This window comes from Phaenicophaeus curvirostris, chromosome 11 (assembly GCF_032191515.1).
Source record: "Phaenicophaeus curvirostris isolate KB17595 chromosome 11, BPBGC_Pcur_1.0, whole genome shotgun sequence".
NCBI lineage: Eukaryota > Metazoa > Chordata > Aves > Cuculiformes > Cuculidae > Phaenicophaeus > Phaenicophaeus curvirostris.
Window position 1 is genome coordinate 15240563 of NC_091402.1, and position 14510 is coordinate 15255072.

The 14510-nt window shown below is 58.9% G+C and overlaps 1 protein-coding gene across 1 annotated transcript; it reads right to left on the reverse strand.

The window, feature by feature from the left end:
- Positions 1-5091: 5091 nt before the first annotated feature.
- Positions 5092-8784, reverse strand: LOC138725233 (tubulin monoglycylase TTLL3-like). The gene is made up of 11 exons (XM_069865937.1): positions 8444-8784; positions 8278-8372; positions 7870-8196; positions 7643-7771; positions 7438-7552; positions 7214-7321; positions 6956-7124; positions 6735-6883; positions 6415-6658; positions 5899-6334; positions 5092-5823 (listed from the first exon to the last, which is right to left on the reverse strand). Exons 1-11 carry the CDS (start codon positions 8508-8510, stop codon positions 5128-5130), a joined length of 2535 nt encoding a protein of 844 aa, XP_069722038.1. The 5' UTR covers positions 8511-8784; the 3' UTR covers positions 5092-5127.
- Between the last annotated feature and the right edge of the window lie 5726 nt (positions 8785-14510).

Below are 14510 nucleotides of genomic sequence, written 5' to 3' on the forward strand. Positions count from 1 at the left end.
CATCAGTAACTGAAATCCCGCACCTCTTTGCTAGCGCTTTAGCTCCAATATGGAGAGACTCATGCAGCTGACGGGCATCTCTTAGCGTCCACAGTCCTTTCGCTGCGGCGTCTGCTTTGTCATTACCAGTTTGGAAGAACCCTTTGATTGGGTTATGGCTATTGACGTGGATGACCGATATGGTACCTTTTCGGGAAAAAGGTGCTTCTTCTAACACTAAAGCTGCTGTGGATGTTGACACGCCAGGCCCCGACATGGCTAAGCAAAGCTTGGCCACGAACATCGAGTCAGTCTCTATGTTGAGGTGTTCCATTGGGAACAGTCCGCACGCTAGTACTACGGCCATCACTTCTAGTTGCTGGACTGAAAGCGCACTATCGGTCATTTTAATGCAGTGCCATTCTTCATCCGATTGCCATACTGCTGCTGCAGTTGAGGTCACTGAGGATGCGTCTGTGAAGATCGTTGGTCCTTGTTGGGGTCGGTCCATGATTTTCCGTGGAAGGTCGATGTCGACAATTGCCAGCATCTGAGTCCAGGGGGGCTTTGTAGCATACCGGACTTCTCCACCAAATCCGACCAGGGCTATGGCCAGATACTCTGACATTGCTACTGATTGCGTTGGGAGCTGTTTGCGGAAGGGTAGGTATATCCTGGCAGGTTCGATGCCTAGGTGTGTTAGGGCGAGTTTTCTGCCTTTCATGATGAGGTTACCAAGGCACTCGATTCCTGGAGAGAATGCACGTGACGGTTTTCCTAGGACTATCCATTGTATAGGTTGAGCTTTTTCAGGGGGGCCCTGGGCTAGTGCCCCTACTCCCCCTCCTTCCGTGAAATGTACATACAGGTCAAGTGGTAAATTCGGGTTCCGTCTGGCAAGTGTGCTTGACGATACCTGTTGTTCGATGAAGTCGAGAGAGTTCATTGCTTCCGTCGTCAGTGTTTTTTGCTCCCATGGATGCTTTCCTTTTAGAAGATCATGCAGAGGGGCCATGGTTTCAGGAGGGATCAGGACGATATTACGGAGCCATTGCAAAGACCCCACTAGCTGTTGCATATCATGGAGTGTTTTGATGCGTCGACAGATTTTTATTTGGGAGGGGGTCACATAAGAACTTGTGATCCCCACTCCCAAAAAACTGACACATGGCCCTCTCTTAATTTTCGCGCTCGCAATCTCGAACCCGTTTATTTTTAGAGTTTCTGAGACTGTCGACACTAGCTGATCCACCTGACTTTCTGATGGTGCAGCGATCAGAATATCGTCCATGTACTGAATGATTGTCACGGTCGGGTCACTGCACTGGACCGGTGCTAACACTCGATCCACCGTAATTTGGCAAATAGTAGGCGAGTTGATCATTCCCTGAGGCAGCACTTTCCACTGAAAGCGCAAGTTGGGGCGTTGGCTATTCGGGAACACGACAGAAAAAGCAAACCGCTCCTTATCTGCCTCATGTAGAGATATCGAGAAAAAACAGTCCTTAATATCAAGGACAGCACAAGGTTGTCCTTCTGGTATCATAGAGTTCATGGGCAACAACGTTTGGACAGGACCCATTGGTTGAATTTTCTTCTTCACTGCCAGGGCCACCCTGGGGTTTCGCCCCCAGAAGGTTGTCCTTGCTGTCCCTGAGATAAGGGCAGGTTCGACTGGACCGCTGGTTGGATCATAAAGTTGGTTGCTTCTCGGGGGGGGCTGCAGGTTCGGGGGCGCTTCGCCCCATTCGGGGTTGTCAAGTTGGGCTGCCTGGTGTCCCAAGTGGGAAAGGGCCGTGCGCGGCCCAGGTGCCCTCTCCCCCTCCTGTTTGCCTGAGTTTTAAATCTGCATTCCTTGGCAAAGTGCCCTTGCTTCCCACAGACCCAACACGGTCCTCTGGGTCGATTCCAGCGCAGGGGGAATGCTGTTGGCAAGTCATTAAACCGAGGGCAGTTTGTTACAACGTGACCCACCTGGCCACATTTAGAGCATGCCATCACGTTGGCTATTGCAGTGCTAACGGCCATCTGGATTGGGGCTAGATGCTCTTCCTTCGCGACATGCTTGATCATGTCTGCGATACTCGACCCCACCGGCAATGACCGCAGAATTTCTTTGGTTGCCGAGTTGCACTGCTGACGCAAGCATTCTGCTACCACCGGGCCTTTTGCTTCCGCAGGCAGGCTCGAAGAGTCGACCGCTGCCTGGAGACGGTCCACAAATTGTGTGAAACTCTCACTTTGTTTTATCATGGACCATGGTGATGGCTTGGCGATAACTCTAGAAGCTGTGCGAATGGCTTCTCTGGCCGCACGGGTAGTTGCCATGACTTCATGGGCCCGCAGGCCCTGAGCTTGCGCCTGAGGGGTGATCATTGTAGGGTCTGTTCCCATGAGCCGCTGCAGGCTGGAGCCGTGCAGTGGGTGATCTGCCCCAGCTACTTGGGCCAGCTGCTTCACGCAGTTGTCCTCCCATTCTTGTTTGAACACAATCATCCCTGCCCCGTCGAATATTAATCTACAAGCTTGTTTTATATCAAAGGGCAGCATGTCATCTCCACCGAAAACGCTGTCTATGAGGGTGGAGACCATGGCAGAATTAAGTCCTTTATCTGCAATTGCTTTAACAATTGCTTGTATGTCCTTAGGGTTTATTGGTGAGTGGACCCTCTGTCCCCCGTCTGTGATCCGGACCGGGAATGCTAGTGTGGCTGATGGGGCCCAATCGGCACATGCTATCGTTATTTTTCTCCAATCCGTGAGAAGGATTTGTCCCCCTCTCGGCTCTTCTTTAATTCGAGTGGGGATGTGTCGGTTTTTAACTCTATGCACCCCCACTTCCTCCTCCTCTGAGCTCGAGTCGGTTGTGACCCACCCGCCCGGACTAGTGTCCGAGCCGGAGTCAGAACTCGACTGACCGGCCACTTCCGGGCCCCGATCTCTTTTTGTTGGGCCCCGGCCCCGCCCACCTCCCTTGCGGGCGGGGCCGCTCCCTCCCCCCGGCTCGCCCCGCCTGCTGCTCGGAGCAGACGGACGCTGACTGGCTCTCCGCCCCTCGCGGGCACCACCCTTCTCTTTTATGTTCTCCTCCCCCTCACGCTTGCACGCGCTATTCAATTCCAGCGCTACCTCCTTGTTCCCGCCGCGAGCGTTCTCACCCCGCCTTTCCCTTTCCCGCTCGGCGCCATCTTGGGGCGCATAAGGTGGCGGCCTTTCCGAGATTTCCTCGGGCTCCGCTTTTCCAGCGGCGCCCCTGGCCTCCTCGGCCAACCCGCCCCAGAAGGATTCCGCTCGTTTCTGTCCCTCTGTGAGCGGGCCGGGGTTTGAGGATTGAGGGGACGTATCACCCTCTCGCAAACATTTAGATTCTGCATAATCATCACCACGTGGGGGGTGCAGAGTCCGCGTGGCCGCCCCGACCCCCAATCCCGGGGTGGCCGACAAACAGTCCCTTGCCGCCCCCCAGGTCTCCTGCTCCTGCATGGCCTCCTGCAAGGCCTGTACAACTTTCCCCCACGACTTAAGGCTTTTTGCACAACCCGAGAACATCGCCTCCTCGGCTAACGCTTTGGTGCATTCATCCCGCACCTCAGGGTGGAGAATATCCACCGGCTGGTCAATGACCCCAAGCTCTAAAAGCCTCGCAATGGCGAGAATAAAATCTTTAGGCTTACAATCTGTCTCATATAATAGCGATACGACCTTCACAAGGGCTTCCATCTTCCTTGCGGGTCCGGGAGCGTCCTCCCCGCCGGGCTGGTCCAGCCGCACCGGCCGTCGTTCACCCGATTCCAAGCGACTTCCCGATTCCCGGAGCTCCTTCCCGGCTCCCGGGTTTCGGTACCACTTGTTGCCTTCGGGGGGCGTTGCCTCCGGAGGCGTGGCGACCTGGTTCAGGAACGACACGGTGACCAAACCCAGGTCACTCGGTCCATAAGCTCACAGACACCAATGTGGTGGACGGCAAATGGCGTTTATTGATACGTAACACAGCCTTATATAGCCTGGGCTTACGACGTCACTTCCGTCTGCTTACATCATGAACTAATACGCAATTGGCTACCCGGGAGGGGGTCCTACCTTCCCGTACATCGCGAGATCTTCCGACCGCCGGGCCCTAGCTACCCACAACAGGGGACAGGACGAGAAGGAATGGCCTCAAACTCCGCCAGGGGAGGTTTAGGCTGAACATTAGGAAAAAATATTTCATGGAAAAGGGTCATTGGGCAGTGGCAGAGGCTGCCCAGGGAAGTGGTTGAGTCACCTTCCCTGGAGGTGTTTAAGGGATGGGTGGATGAGGTGCTGAGGGACATGGTTTAGTGATTGATAGGAATGGTTGGACTCGATGATCCAATGGGTCTTTTCCAACCTGGAGATTCTATGATTCCCCAGCATTCCCAGAGCAGCTCCCGGTGCACCTGACGCTGCTGCTGTGCCCGGCCCTGGGTGACCACAAGCACTCGTCCCGCGTGGGCAGGGTGCTGGGGGTGTCCTTCCTCCTGCCCCCCGAGGCCGCCCCAGCCCGCACACAGGTAGGTGGCCGGGGCGGGGGACTCAATGCAGCCCCCAGGGACCCCACTGAGCTGCCCTCCTCCTCACAGGTGCTGGACGAGGAGCTGATGGCGCGGCTGGGTCTCTCCCCACAGCAGCTCCACCGCCTCCCGCTCCACCTCCACCTGCAGCGGCTTGAGCTGCCTCAGGGCCCGCTCTGTGCCCCCCCACCCCCCCCTTTCCTGCACACCCTGCGCTGCTTGGGGCTGCCGGAGCCCTAGCACCCACAGGGGGACCCTTACCCCACTCCCCTCTGCCACCTCATTAAATCCCCACTTGCCATGGGTGGCTCGGTGCACTTTTCTTTTCTCAGCACACGTGGGATGCCTGGGATGCCTCCTCCCCACGGCATCGCTTGTGCCGGCCCCGTGCCTGACCTGGTTCCCAGTGCCAGGCAGCGGTGTTGCCACCGCTGTACAACCGCAGGCAGGCAAGAATAGAGGCATCTTTTCCTGCCCGCTCTGCCCCGAGCCGAGGAGCTGCTGTGGCAGCCCTGGTTCCTGTCCCCAGCCCCCCCAGTCCATACACCCACTCCACACACAGACAGAGCCAGACTTCCTCTTAAAACCGTGTTTTGCAGCCCCTATGGGGAGTGGGCTAGATGCTCGCACATAGCTGTGGAGCCCAGCTGGGGTGAAGGGGAGCCGGGTGCCGCTGCGTTGCCCCAGGGAGGGCAGGCAGTGTGCTGTGCCCTCCGGGTTGTCCTCCCGCGTCACGGTTCTTCTGCAGCCCCCTGGGAGCCACCCTTTGCCTCCCCACCATGGGGCTCAGCTCCGGGCTCAGCTCCAACAGGCAGGCCCGTGGGTTCTTGGACCTGGGTGCCAGCTCAGGGAGCTTCACTACCCTAGAAGGACGGGAGGAGGGGGGCAAGCCCGTGGGTCCCCCAAGGTGGTTGGGGGCACCCCTGGGCGGTGGGACAGGCACCCTGGGCAGGGGACGGGCATTGAGCTGGGGCAGAGTCGGCTGGGGCTGCCTCGGCGGGTGGCTAAGCTCCGGCAGCCCCTGGCTCTTGGCACGGTAGCCTGGGAGCTGTGGTTGTGCTGGGGTGGCAGAGCTGGGGTGGCGGGGGTGGTTCCTTTGCCCCCCAACAGCCAGGTTCCCCCGCGGCACTTCTGGCTTGGGCACCTGGGTGGCTCTGCCCCTGGGCCTGAGGGACACAAGGCGCTGGGGGGCACTGGATGCAGGGATGGGGGGCTTGTCCCCGGAGTGCTGCTGTTCCAAATGGGGCTTCCTCAGGGCGCTGCCTTTCACCATCAGCTTCAGCCCCTTGTATGAAGGCATGGGCACAGCCGCCTGCGGGAGGAGAGAATGGAGAGCACAGGGTTTGGGGTGCCTGGGGGCCGTCTGCCCCACGGAGCCCCAGCCCACCTCCTTGCAGATGAGCTCAAAGGCACCAGTGGAGCAGCTGGGGTCATTCCTGTGGTCGATGACCACGCGCAGCGTGTCCCGCTGGACGTTGGCGCACAGACGTCTGGTCACCGCTGAGGAGGGGGCCATGGTGGGGCTGGCGTTGATCTCCAGCAGCCAGGGCTGGCAATCCTCCCCGAAGATAAAGTCGGCCCCGTAGAGCTCGAAGCTGCCCTTGTGGGGCTCCACCAGGTCCTGGGTGCTGTGCAGGGCGGCCAGCACGGCTGCCTTCATGCCAGGCACCATCACCTGATGCCAAGCATCCGCGCGCCCTATTTGCGCCAGGTATGCCTGGAGCTGCTGGCTGGACCAGATCCGGTCACGGGGCAGCTGCGGGTGCCAGCCCCGTGCCAGCTTGTACTGCTTCTGGATGGAGACGTTGCAGAGGTGCCGGGCGCTGGGACGGAGAGGGCAGGGATGGGTCAGTGGGGTGCCCGGGGTGCTGGGCTGGAGGGTTCTGGGGTGGGGGGCACTCACGGGTCCAGCTGGCGCAGGGAGAAGGGGTGGGAGCAGAAGCGCACGTAGCTCTCTTGGTAGAACCAGACAGTCAGCGGGTTCCAGTCAGTCACCAGGAACCATTGCCGGAGGTCGAATTTGGTGCCGAAGATGAGCAGCGGCCGCTCCACATACTTCTGCACCACCCAGTCTGCCAGCCCCGACCTGCGGTCTCTGTTCCCCACCAGCTGCAGCACCTCCTCCAGCCGCGCCATGCAGACAATTCCTGGGGGATGCGGTGAGCTTGGGACCCTTCCTGGGCAGGGAGCCTGTGCCAACCCCCACGTTTCCCCTGGCCTTACCTCTGCCTCGGGATTTGGCACCAGGTTTGAGGATCCAGATGTTGTGGTCACCCTCCATGGCCACCTGGGGCAGCTGCTCGGCCAGGCGCTGCAGCAGGGCTTGGCACCGCTCTCGCTGTGCCCCTGTCACTGCCAGCTCGGCCCCCTCGCTGTCAGAGAGACATGGGGGGGCTCAGCGCTGGTCCCACTGTGGTGTCCCCGCGGTCACGCTCAGCACTCACTGCGCTATGCGGTAGTATTCCCGCAGGAAGCGGTCCCAGTTGGCGCTCGTCACATACGGCAGCGCGGGGTCCGTGTCGATGTCCTCGTGCACCAGGCTGCCCAGGTGCTGCTCGCAGATCTGCAGGGCCTCCTCGAGCAGCTCGGGGTGCAGGGGGGTCCTTGGCCCTGCTGAGGATGGCATGGGGTGAGGGACAGAGGCTGCCCCTGGGATGGGTGGCTTTGGGTGCAGAGGGATGGGCAGGGCTCTATGTGCTTACTTGCTCCCTCGACAGGTTTCTGGGGTTGCTCAGTCCCCACCACCACATCCTCAGCCCTCTCCAGGGCCATTTGGAGCAGGCTGCGAGCAGCTGTGAGGTGGAAATCCTCTGCAAGGAGAAGGATTGTCCCTGCCTGGTCCCAAGCAGGACACGGTGGGGCACTGGGAGGGCAGGGGGGGGCAGAAGGGCAATGGCCTTGGCGGTCATGCCAGCCCTGAGCTCACCGAGGAAGGATTCCCAATCATCCACATCCCCCAGCCGGTAGCACCGAGGGAAGAAGGTCTCAGGGTCGGCTTGGTCAACCCAGGGCAGGTTTCGCAGGTTGAGGCACAGCCCGTTCTGTTCAGAGAAGGGTGACAGCCCTGCTGGACATCCCCTACCCCATTGTGTGTCAACTCCGACCCCCCTCCAAGGGCTTCAGGCTCCCACCTTGGTGGTGAAGGCAGTCACCTGGGCGTAGTGGTTCATCACCTGGTCCCTGTGCAGCTGCTGGCAGTCCAAGGTGCTGCAGCGGTTGGTCCAGATGAAGTATGGCACCTGGTTCTGCACCAGGCGGGACTGTGGGATGGGAGGACCAGGGTGATACACGTTGTCCCTGGCTGTGCCCTCAGCCTGGGTGTCCCAGGCAGAGCTCAGCCCTAGCCCTCTCAGCTAACCGTGAGGTTGTGGAAGCCATCAGGATCCTCATTCTGCTGTTCCTCCTCCTCCTGCTCCTCCTTCTCAACAGGTAGCCATGGGGAGCACAGGGGTTCCGAGGTCCCCAGGGAAGGCTGTGGATCTAGCACAGCCTCTCCCTCCCCGACACCATCACCTCTCTCCTCTTCCTCCTCCTCCTCCAGCTGCTTCTCCTGATTGCCGTTGTGCTGCTCCGGCTGGCCGCCTACCCTCCTCTCTTGGGGGAGCAGCTTCTCCACCCAGCCGCGGGCCCGCAGCAGGCTGCGGATCACAGGGTAGGGTCCCTGCACCACGAAGATCTTCTTCTCCTGGGGAGGGACCCGAGAGCTCAGTTGGGAGCCATAAATGCAGGTGAACGGCCTGCGGGGATGTGAAATCAGGCCCCTCACCTTGATGGCCTTCTTCACGTGCAGCCGGGCCCTCTTCAACTGCTCGCAGTCAACCGAGGGGCGGTGGCGGCGGGCGTTGATGGGCGCTGCCTGCCCTGTGAGGAAAGCCCTGGCTGAGCCTGCTCCCCACATCCCCAGCCCCGTGGGAGCAGGAGAAGGCTCCTACCTGCCTGCCTCTGCCTGCCCGAGCCGGTCGTCCCCAACACAGCATTCACCGGCCTGCCGAGCCTCATGCCAGCGCCCGGTGTGCCACATGCGAGGCCCTGATGTGCCCTCGTCCCTAGCCTGACAGGCCAGGGGACAGCAGGAACCTGCCCCTGGCTGGGGGGCCGTGTCCCCACAAGGCGAGGCTCCTTGCAGCGCTGTCACACAGCAACCTGAGGGTGACGGGAGCGAGAGTCACCCTGAGGGTGACTCTGCGAGGCGCCAAACAGCTCCCTCGTCTCCCTGCTCCACTGGGGACGGAGCTGGGGGTCCACCCCACAACCCCAGCACTGCTGGGACACACAGCTCTGGCTCCAGCTGCCACCCCGAAGCGGGGACAAACACCAGAACCCCGAAATGCCACAAATGCAGCCCCCCTGTGCCCACCCCCCCATCAGCTCCCCCCCCCAACCTCACAGCCCCCTGTCCCCCCTTGTGCCCCACACCCAGACACCCCCGGTCCCCTTGATGCCTCCAGCCTCTCTCTACACCCTGTCCTGCCCCCCAGACATCCCCGACCTCTCTCCCCGCCCCTTCCTGACCCTGCCCGCACTGTCGGGGTCACCCCACAACTGTTTGCCGTTGTCACCCCCCAACAACTGTTTGCCGTTGTCACCCCCCAACAACTGTTTGCCGTTGTCCTGGCGACCGACAGGCCCCGCCCCCCTCCGTTTATGATCTGATTAGGGATGCCAAGCCATGCCATAGCCGTCAGCCAATGTTGGATGGTCGCTTTGGAGTCGGTCCTAAGGTGTTGTGTAGCTACAATGACTCCGCTATATGTGTCTACAGTTACTGCTAGCCACGCTCGAGGCTTCAGCAACTGAAATCCGTCTGCCACACCTCGGAGGCCTTAAGGCCTCTGGGGTTGACTCCACTGGACCACAATGGTGCTTTCTGACAGTGGGGACACGTGGCTACTATGTGTTTCGCATCAGTAACTGAAATCCCGCACCTCTTTGCTAGCGCTTTAGCTCCAATATGGAGAGACTCATGCAGCTGACGGGCATCTCTTAGCGTCCACAGTCCTTTCGCTGCGGCGTCTGCTTTGTCATTACCAGTTTGGAAGAACCCTTTGATTGGGTTATGGCTATTGACGTGGATGACCGATATGGTACCTTTTCGGGAAAAAGGTGCTTCTTCTAACACTAAAGCTGCTGTGGATGTTGACACGCCAGGCCCCGACATGGCTAAGCAAAGCTTGGCCACGAACATCGAGTCAGTCTCTATGTTGAGGTGTTCCATTGGGAACAGTCCGCACGCTAGTACTACGGCCATCACTTCTAGTTGCTGGACTGAAAGCGCACTATCGGTCATTTTAATGCAGTGCCATTCTTCATCCGATTGCCATACTGCTGCTGCAGTTGAGGTCACTGAGGATGCGTCTGTGAAGATCGTTGGTCCTTGTTGGGGTCGGTCCATGATTTTCCGTGGAAGGTCGATGTCGACAATTGCCAGCATCTGAGTCCAGGGGGGCTTTGTAGCATACCGGACTTCTCCACCAAATCCGACCAGGGCTATGGCCAGATACTCTGACATTGCTACTGATTGCGTTGGGAGCTGTTTGCGGAAGGGTAGGTATATCCTGGCAGGTTCGATGCCTAGGTGTGTTAGGGCGAGTTTTCTGCCTTTCATGATGAGGTTACCAAGGCACTCGATTCCTGGAGAGAATGCACGTGACGGTTTTCCTAGGACTATCCATTGTATAGGTTGAGCTTTTTCAGGGGGGCCCTGGGCTAGTGCCCCTACTCCCCCTCCTTCCGTGAAATGTACATACAGGTCAAGTGGTAAATTCGGGTTCCGTCTGGCAAGTGTGCTTGACGATACCTGTTGTTCGATGAAGTCGAGAGAGTTCATTGCTTCCGTCGTCAGTGTTTTTTGCTCCCATGGATGCTTTCCTTTTAGAAGATCATGCAGAGGGGCCATGGTTTCAGGAGGGATCAGGACGATATTACGGAGCCATTGCAAAGACCCCACTAGCTGTTGCATATCATGGAGTGTTTTGATGCGTCGACAGATTTTTATTTGGGAGGGGGTCACATAAGAACTTGTGATCCCCACTCCCAAAAAACTGACACATGGCCCTCTCTTAATTTTCGCGCTCGCAATCTCGAACCCGTTTATTTTTAGAGTTTCTGAGACTGTCGACACTAGCTGATCCACCTGACTTTCTGATGGTGCAGCGATCAGAATATCGTCCATGTATTGAATGATTGTCACGGTCGGGTCACTGCACTGGACCGGTGCTAACGCTCGATCCACCGTAATTTGGCAAATAGTAGGCGAGTTGATCATTCCCTGAGGCAGCACTTTCCACTGAAAGCGCAAGTTGGGGCGTTGGCTATTCGGGAACACGACAGAAAAAGCAAACCGCTCCTTATCTGCCTCATGTAGAGATATCGAGAAAAAACAGTCCTTAATATCAAGGACAGCACAAGGTTGTCCTTCTGGTATCATAGAGTTCATGGGCAACAACGTTTGGACAGGACCCATTGGTTGAATTTTCTTCTTCACTGCCAGGGCCACCCTGGGGTTTCGCCCCCAGAAGGTTGTCCTTGCTGTCCCTGAGATAAGGGCAGGTTCGACTGGACCGCTGGTTGGATCATAAAGTTGGTTGCTTCTCGGGGGGGGCTGCAGGTTCGGGGGCGCTTCGCCCCATTCGGGGTTGTCAAGTTGGGCTGCCTGGTGTCCCAAGTGGGAAAGGGCCGTGCGCGGCCCAGGTGCCCTCTCCCCCTCCTGTTTGCCTGAGTTTTAAATCTGCATTCCTTGGCAAAGTGCCCTTGCTTCCCGCAGACCCAACACGGTCCTCTGGGTCGATTCCAGCGCAGGGGGAATGCTGTTGGCAAGTCATTAAACCGAGGGCAGTTTGTTACAACGTGACCCACCTGGCCACATTTAGAGCATGCCATCACGTTGGCTATTGCAGTGCTAACGGCCATCTGGATTGGGGCTAGATGCTCTTCCTTCGCGACATGCTTGATCATGTCTGCGATACTCGACCCCACCGGCAATGACCGCAGAATTTCTTTGGTTGCCGAGTTGCACTGCTGACGCAAGCATTCTGCTACCACCGGGCCTTTTGCTTCCGCAGGCAGGCTCGAAGAGTCGACCGCTGCCTGGAGACGGTCCACAAATTGTGTGAAACTCTCACTTTCACTTTGTTTTATCATGGACCATGGTGATGGCTTGGCGATAACTCTAGAAGCTGTGCGAATGGCTTCTCTGGCCGCACGGGTAGTTGCCATGACTTCATGGGCCCGCAGGCCCTGAGCTTGCGCCTGAGGGGTGATCATTGTAGGGTCTGTTCCCATGAGCCGCTGCAGGCTGGAGCCGTGCAGTGGGTGATCTGCCCCAGCTACTTGGGCCAGCTGCTTCACGCAGTTGTCCTCCCATTCTTGTTTGAACACAATCATCCCTGCCCCGTCGAATATTAATCTGCAAGCTTGTTTTATATCAAAGGGCAGCATGTCATCTCCACCGAAAACGCTGTCTATGAGGGTGGAGACCATGGCAGAATTAAGTCCTTTATCTGCAATTGCTTTAACAATTGCTTGTATGTCCTTAGGGTTTATTGGTGAGTGGACCCTCTGTCCCCCGTCTGTGATCCGGACCGGGAATGCTAGTGTGGCTGATGGGGCCCAATCGGCACATGCTATCGTTATTTTTCTCCAATCCGTGAGAAGGATTTGTCCCCCTCTCGGCTCTTCTTTAATTCGAGTGGGGATGTGTCGGTTTTTAACTCTATGCACCCCCACTTCCTCCTCCTCTGAGCTCGAGTCGGTTGTGACCCACCCGCCCGGACTAGTGTCCGAGCCGGAGTCAGAACTCGACTGACCGGCCACTTCCGGGCCCCGATCTCTTTTTGTTGGGCCCCGGCCCCGCCCACCTCCCTTGCGGGCGGGGCCGCTCCCTCCCCCCGGCTCGCCCCGCCTGCTGCTCGGAGCAGACGGACGCTGACTGGCTCTCCGCCCCTCGCGGGCACCACCCTTCTCTTTTATGTTCTCCTCCCCCTCACGCTTGCACGCGCTATTCAATTCCAGCGCTACCTCCTTGTTCCCGCCGCGAGCGTTCTCACCCCGCCTTTCCCTTTCCCGCTCGGCGCCATCTTGGGGCGCATAAGGTGGCGGCCTTTCCGAGATTTCCTCGGGCTCCGCTTTTCCAGCGGCGCCCCTGGCCTCCTCGGCCAACCCGCCCCAGAAGGATTCCGCTCGTTTCTGTCCCTCTGTGAGCGGGCCGGGGTTTGAGGATTGAGGGGACGTATCACCCTCTCGCAAACATTTAGATTCTGCATAATCATCACCACGTGGGGGGTGCAGAGTCCGCGTGGCCGCCCCGACCCCCAATCCCGGGGTGGCCGACAAACAGTCCCTTGCCGCCCCCCAGGTCTCCTGCTCCTGCATGGCCTCCTGCAAGGCCTGTACAACTTTCCCCCACGACTTAAGGCTTTTTGCACAACCCGAGAACATCGCCTCCTCGGCTAACGCTTTGGTGCATTCATCCCGCACCTCAGGGTGGAGAATATCCACCGGCTGGTCAATGACCCCAAGCTCTAAAAGCCTCGCAATGGCGAGAATAAAATCTTTAGGCTTACAATCTGTCTCATATAATAGCGATACGACCTTCACAAGGGCTTCCATCTTCCTTGCGGGTCCGGGAGCGTCCTCCCCGCCGGGCTGGTCCAGCCGCACCGGCCGTCGTTCACCCGATTCCAAGCGACTTCCCGATTCCCGGAGCTCCTTCCCGGCTCCCGGGTTTCGGCACCACTTGTTGCCTTCGGGGGGCGTTGCCTCCGGAGGCGTGGCGACCTGGTTCAGGAACGACACGGTGACCAAACCCAGGTCACTCGGTCCATAAGCTCACAGACACCAATGTGGTGGACGGCAAATGGCGTTTATTGATACGTAACACAGCCTTATATAGCCTGGGCTTACGACGTCACTTCCGTCTGCTTACATCATGAACTAATACGCAATTGGCTACCCGGGAGGGGGTCCTACCTTCCCGTACATCGCGAGATCTTCCGACCGCCGGGCCCTAGCTACCCACAACAGGGGACAGGACGAGAAGGAATGGCCTCAAACTCCGCCAGGGGAGGTTTAGGCTGAACATTAGGAAAAAATATTTCATGGAAAAGGGTCATTGGGCAGTGGCAGAGGCTGCCCAGGGAAGTGGTTGAGTCACCTTCCCTGGAGGTGTTTAAGGGATGGGTGGATGAGGTGCTGAGGGACATGGTTTAGTGATTGATAGGAATGGTTGGACTCGATGATCCAATGGGTCTTTTCCAACCTGGAGATTCTATGATTCCCCAGCATTCCCAGAGCAGCTCCCGGTGCACCTGACGCTGCTGCTGTGCCCGGCCCTGGGTGACCACAAGCACTCGTCCCGCGTGGGCAGGGTGCTGGGGGTGTCCTTCCTCCTGCCCCCCGAGGCCGCCCCAGCCCGCACACAGGTAGGTGGCCGGGGCGGGGGACTCAATGCAGCCCCCAGGGACCCCACTGAGCTGCCCTCCTCCTCACAGGTGCTGGACGAGGAGCTGATGGCGCGGCTGGGTCTCTCCCCACAGCAGCTCCACCGCCTCCCGCTCCACCTCCACCTGCAGCGGCTTGAGCTGCCTCAGGGCCCGCTCTGTGCCCCCCCACCCCCCCCTTTCCTGCACACCCTGCGCTGCTTGGGGCTGCCGGAGCCCTAGCACCCACAGGGGGACCCTTACCCCACTCCCCTCTGCCACCTCATTAAATCCCCACTTGCCATGGGTGGCTCGGTGCACTTTTCTTTTCTCAGCACACGTGGGATGCCTGGGATGCCTCCTCCCCACGGCATCGCTTGTGCCGGCCCCGTGCCTGACCTGGTTCCCAGTGCCAGGCAGCGGTGTTGCCACCGCTGTACAACCGCAGGCAGGCAAGAATAGAGGCATCTTTTCCTGCCCGCTCTGCCCCGAGCCGAGGAGCTGCTGTGGCAGCCCTGGTTCCTGTCCCCAGCCCCCCCAGTCCATACACCCACTCCACACACAGACAGAGCCAGACTTCCTC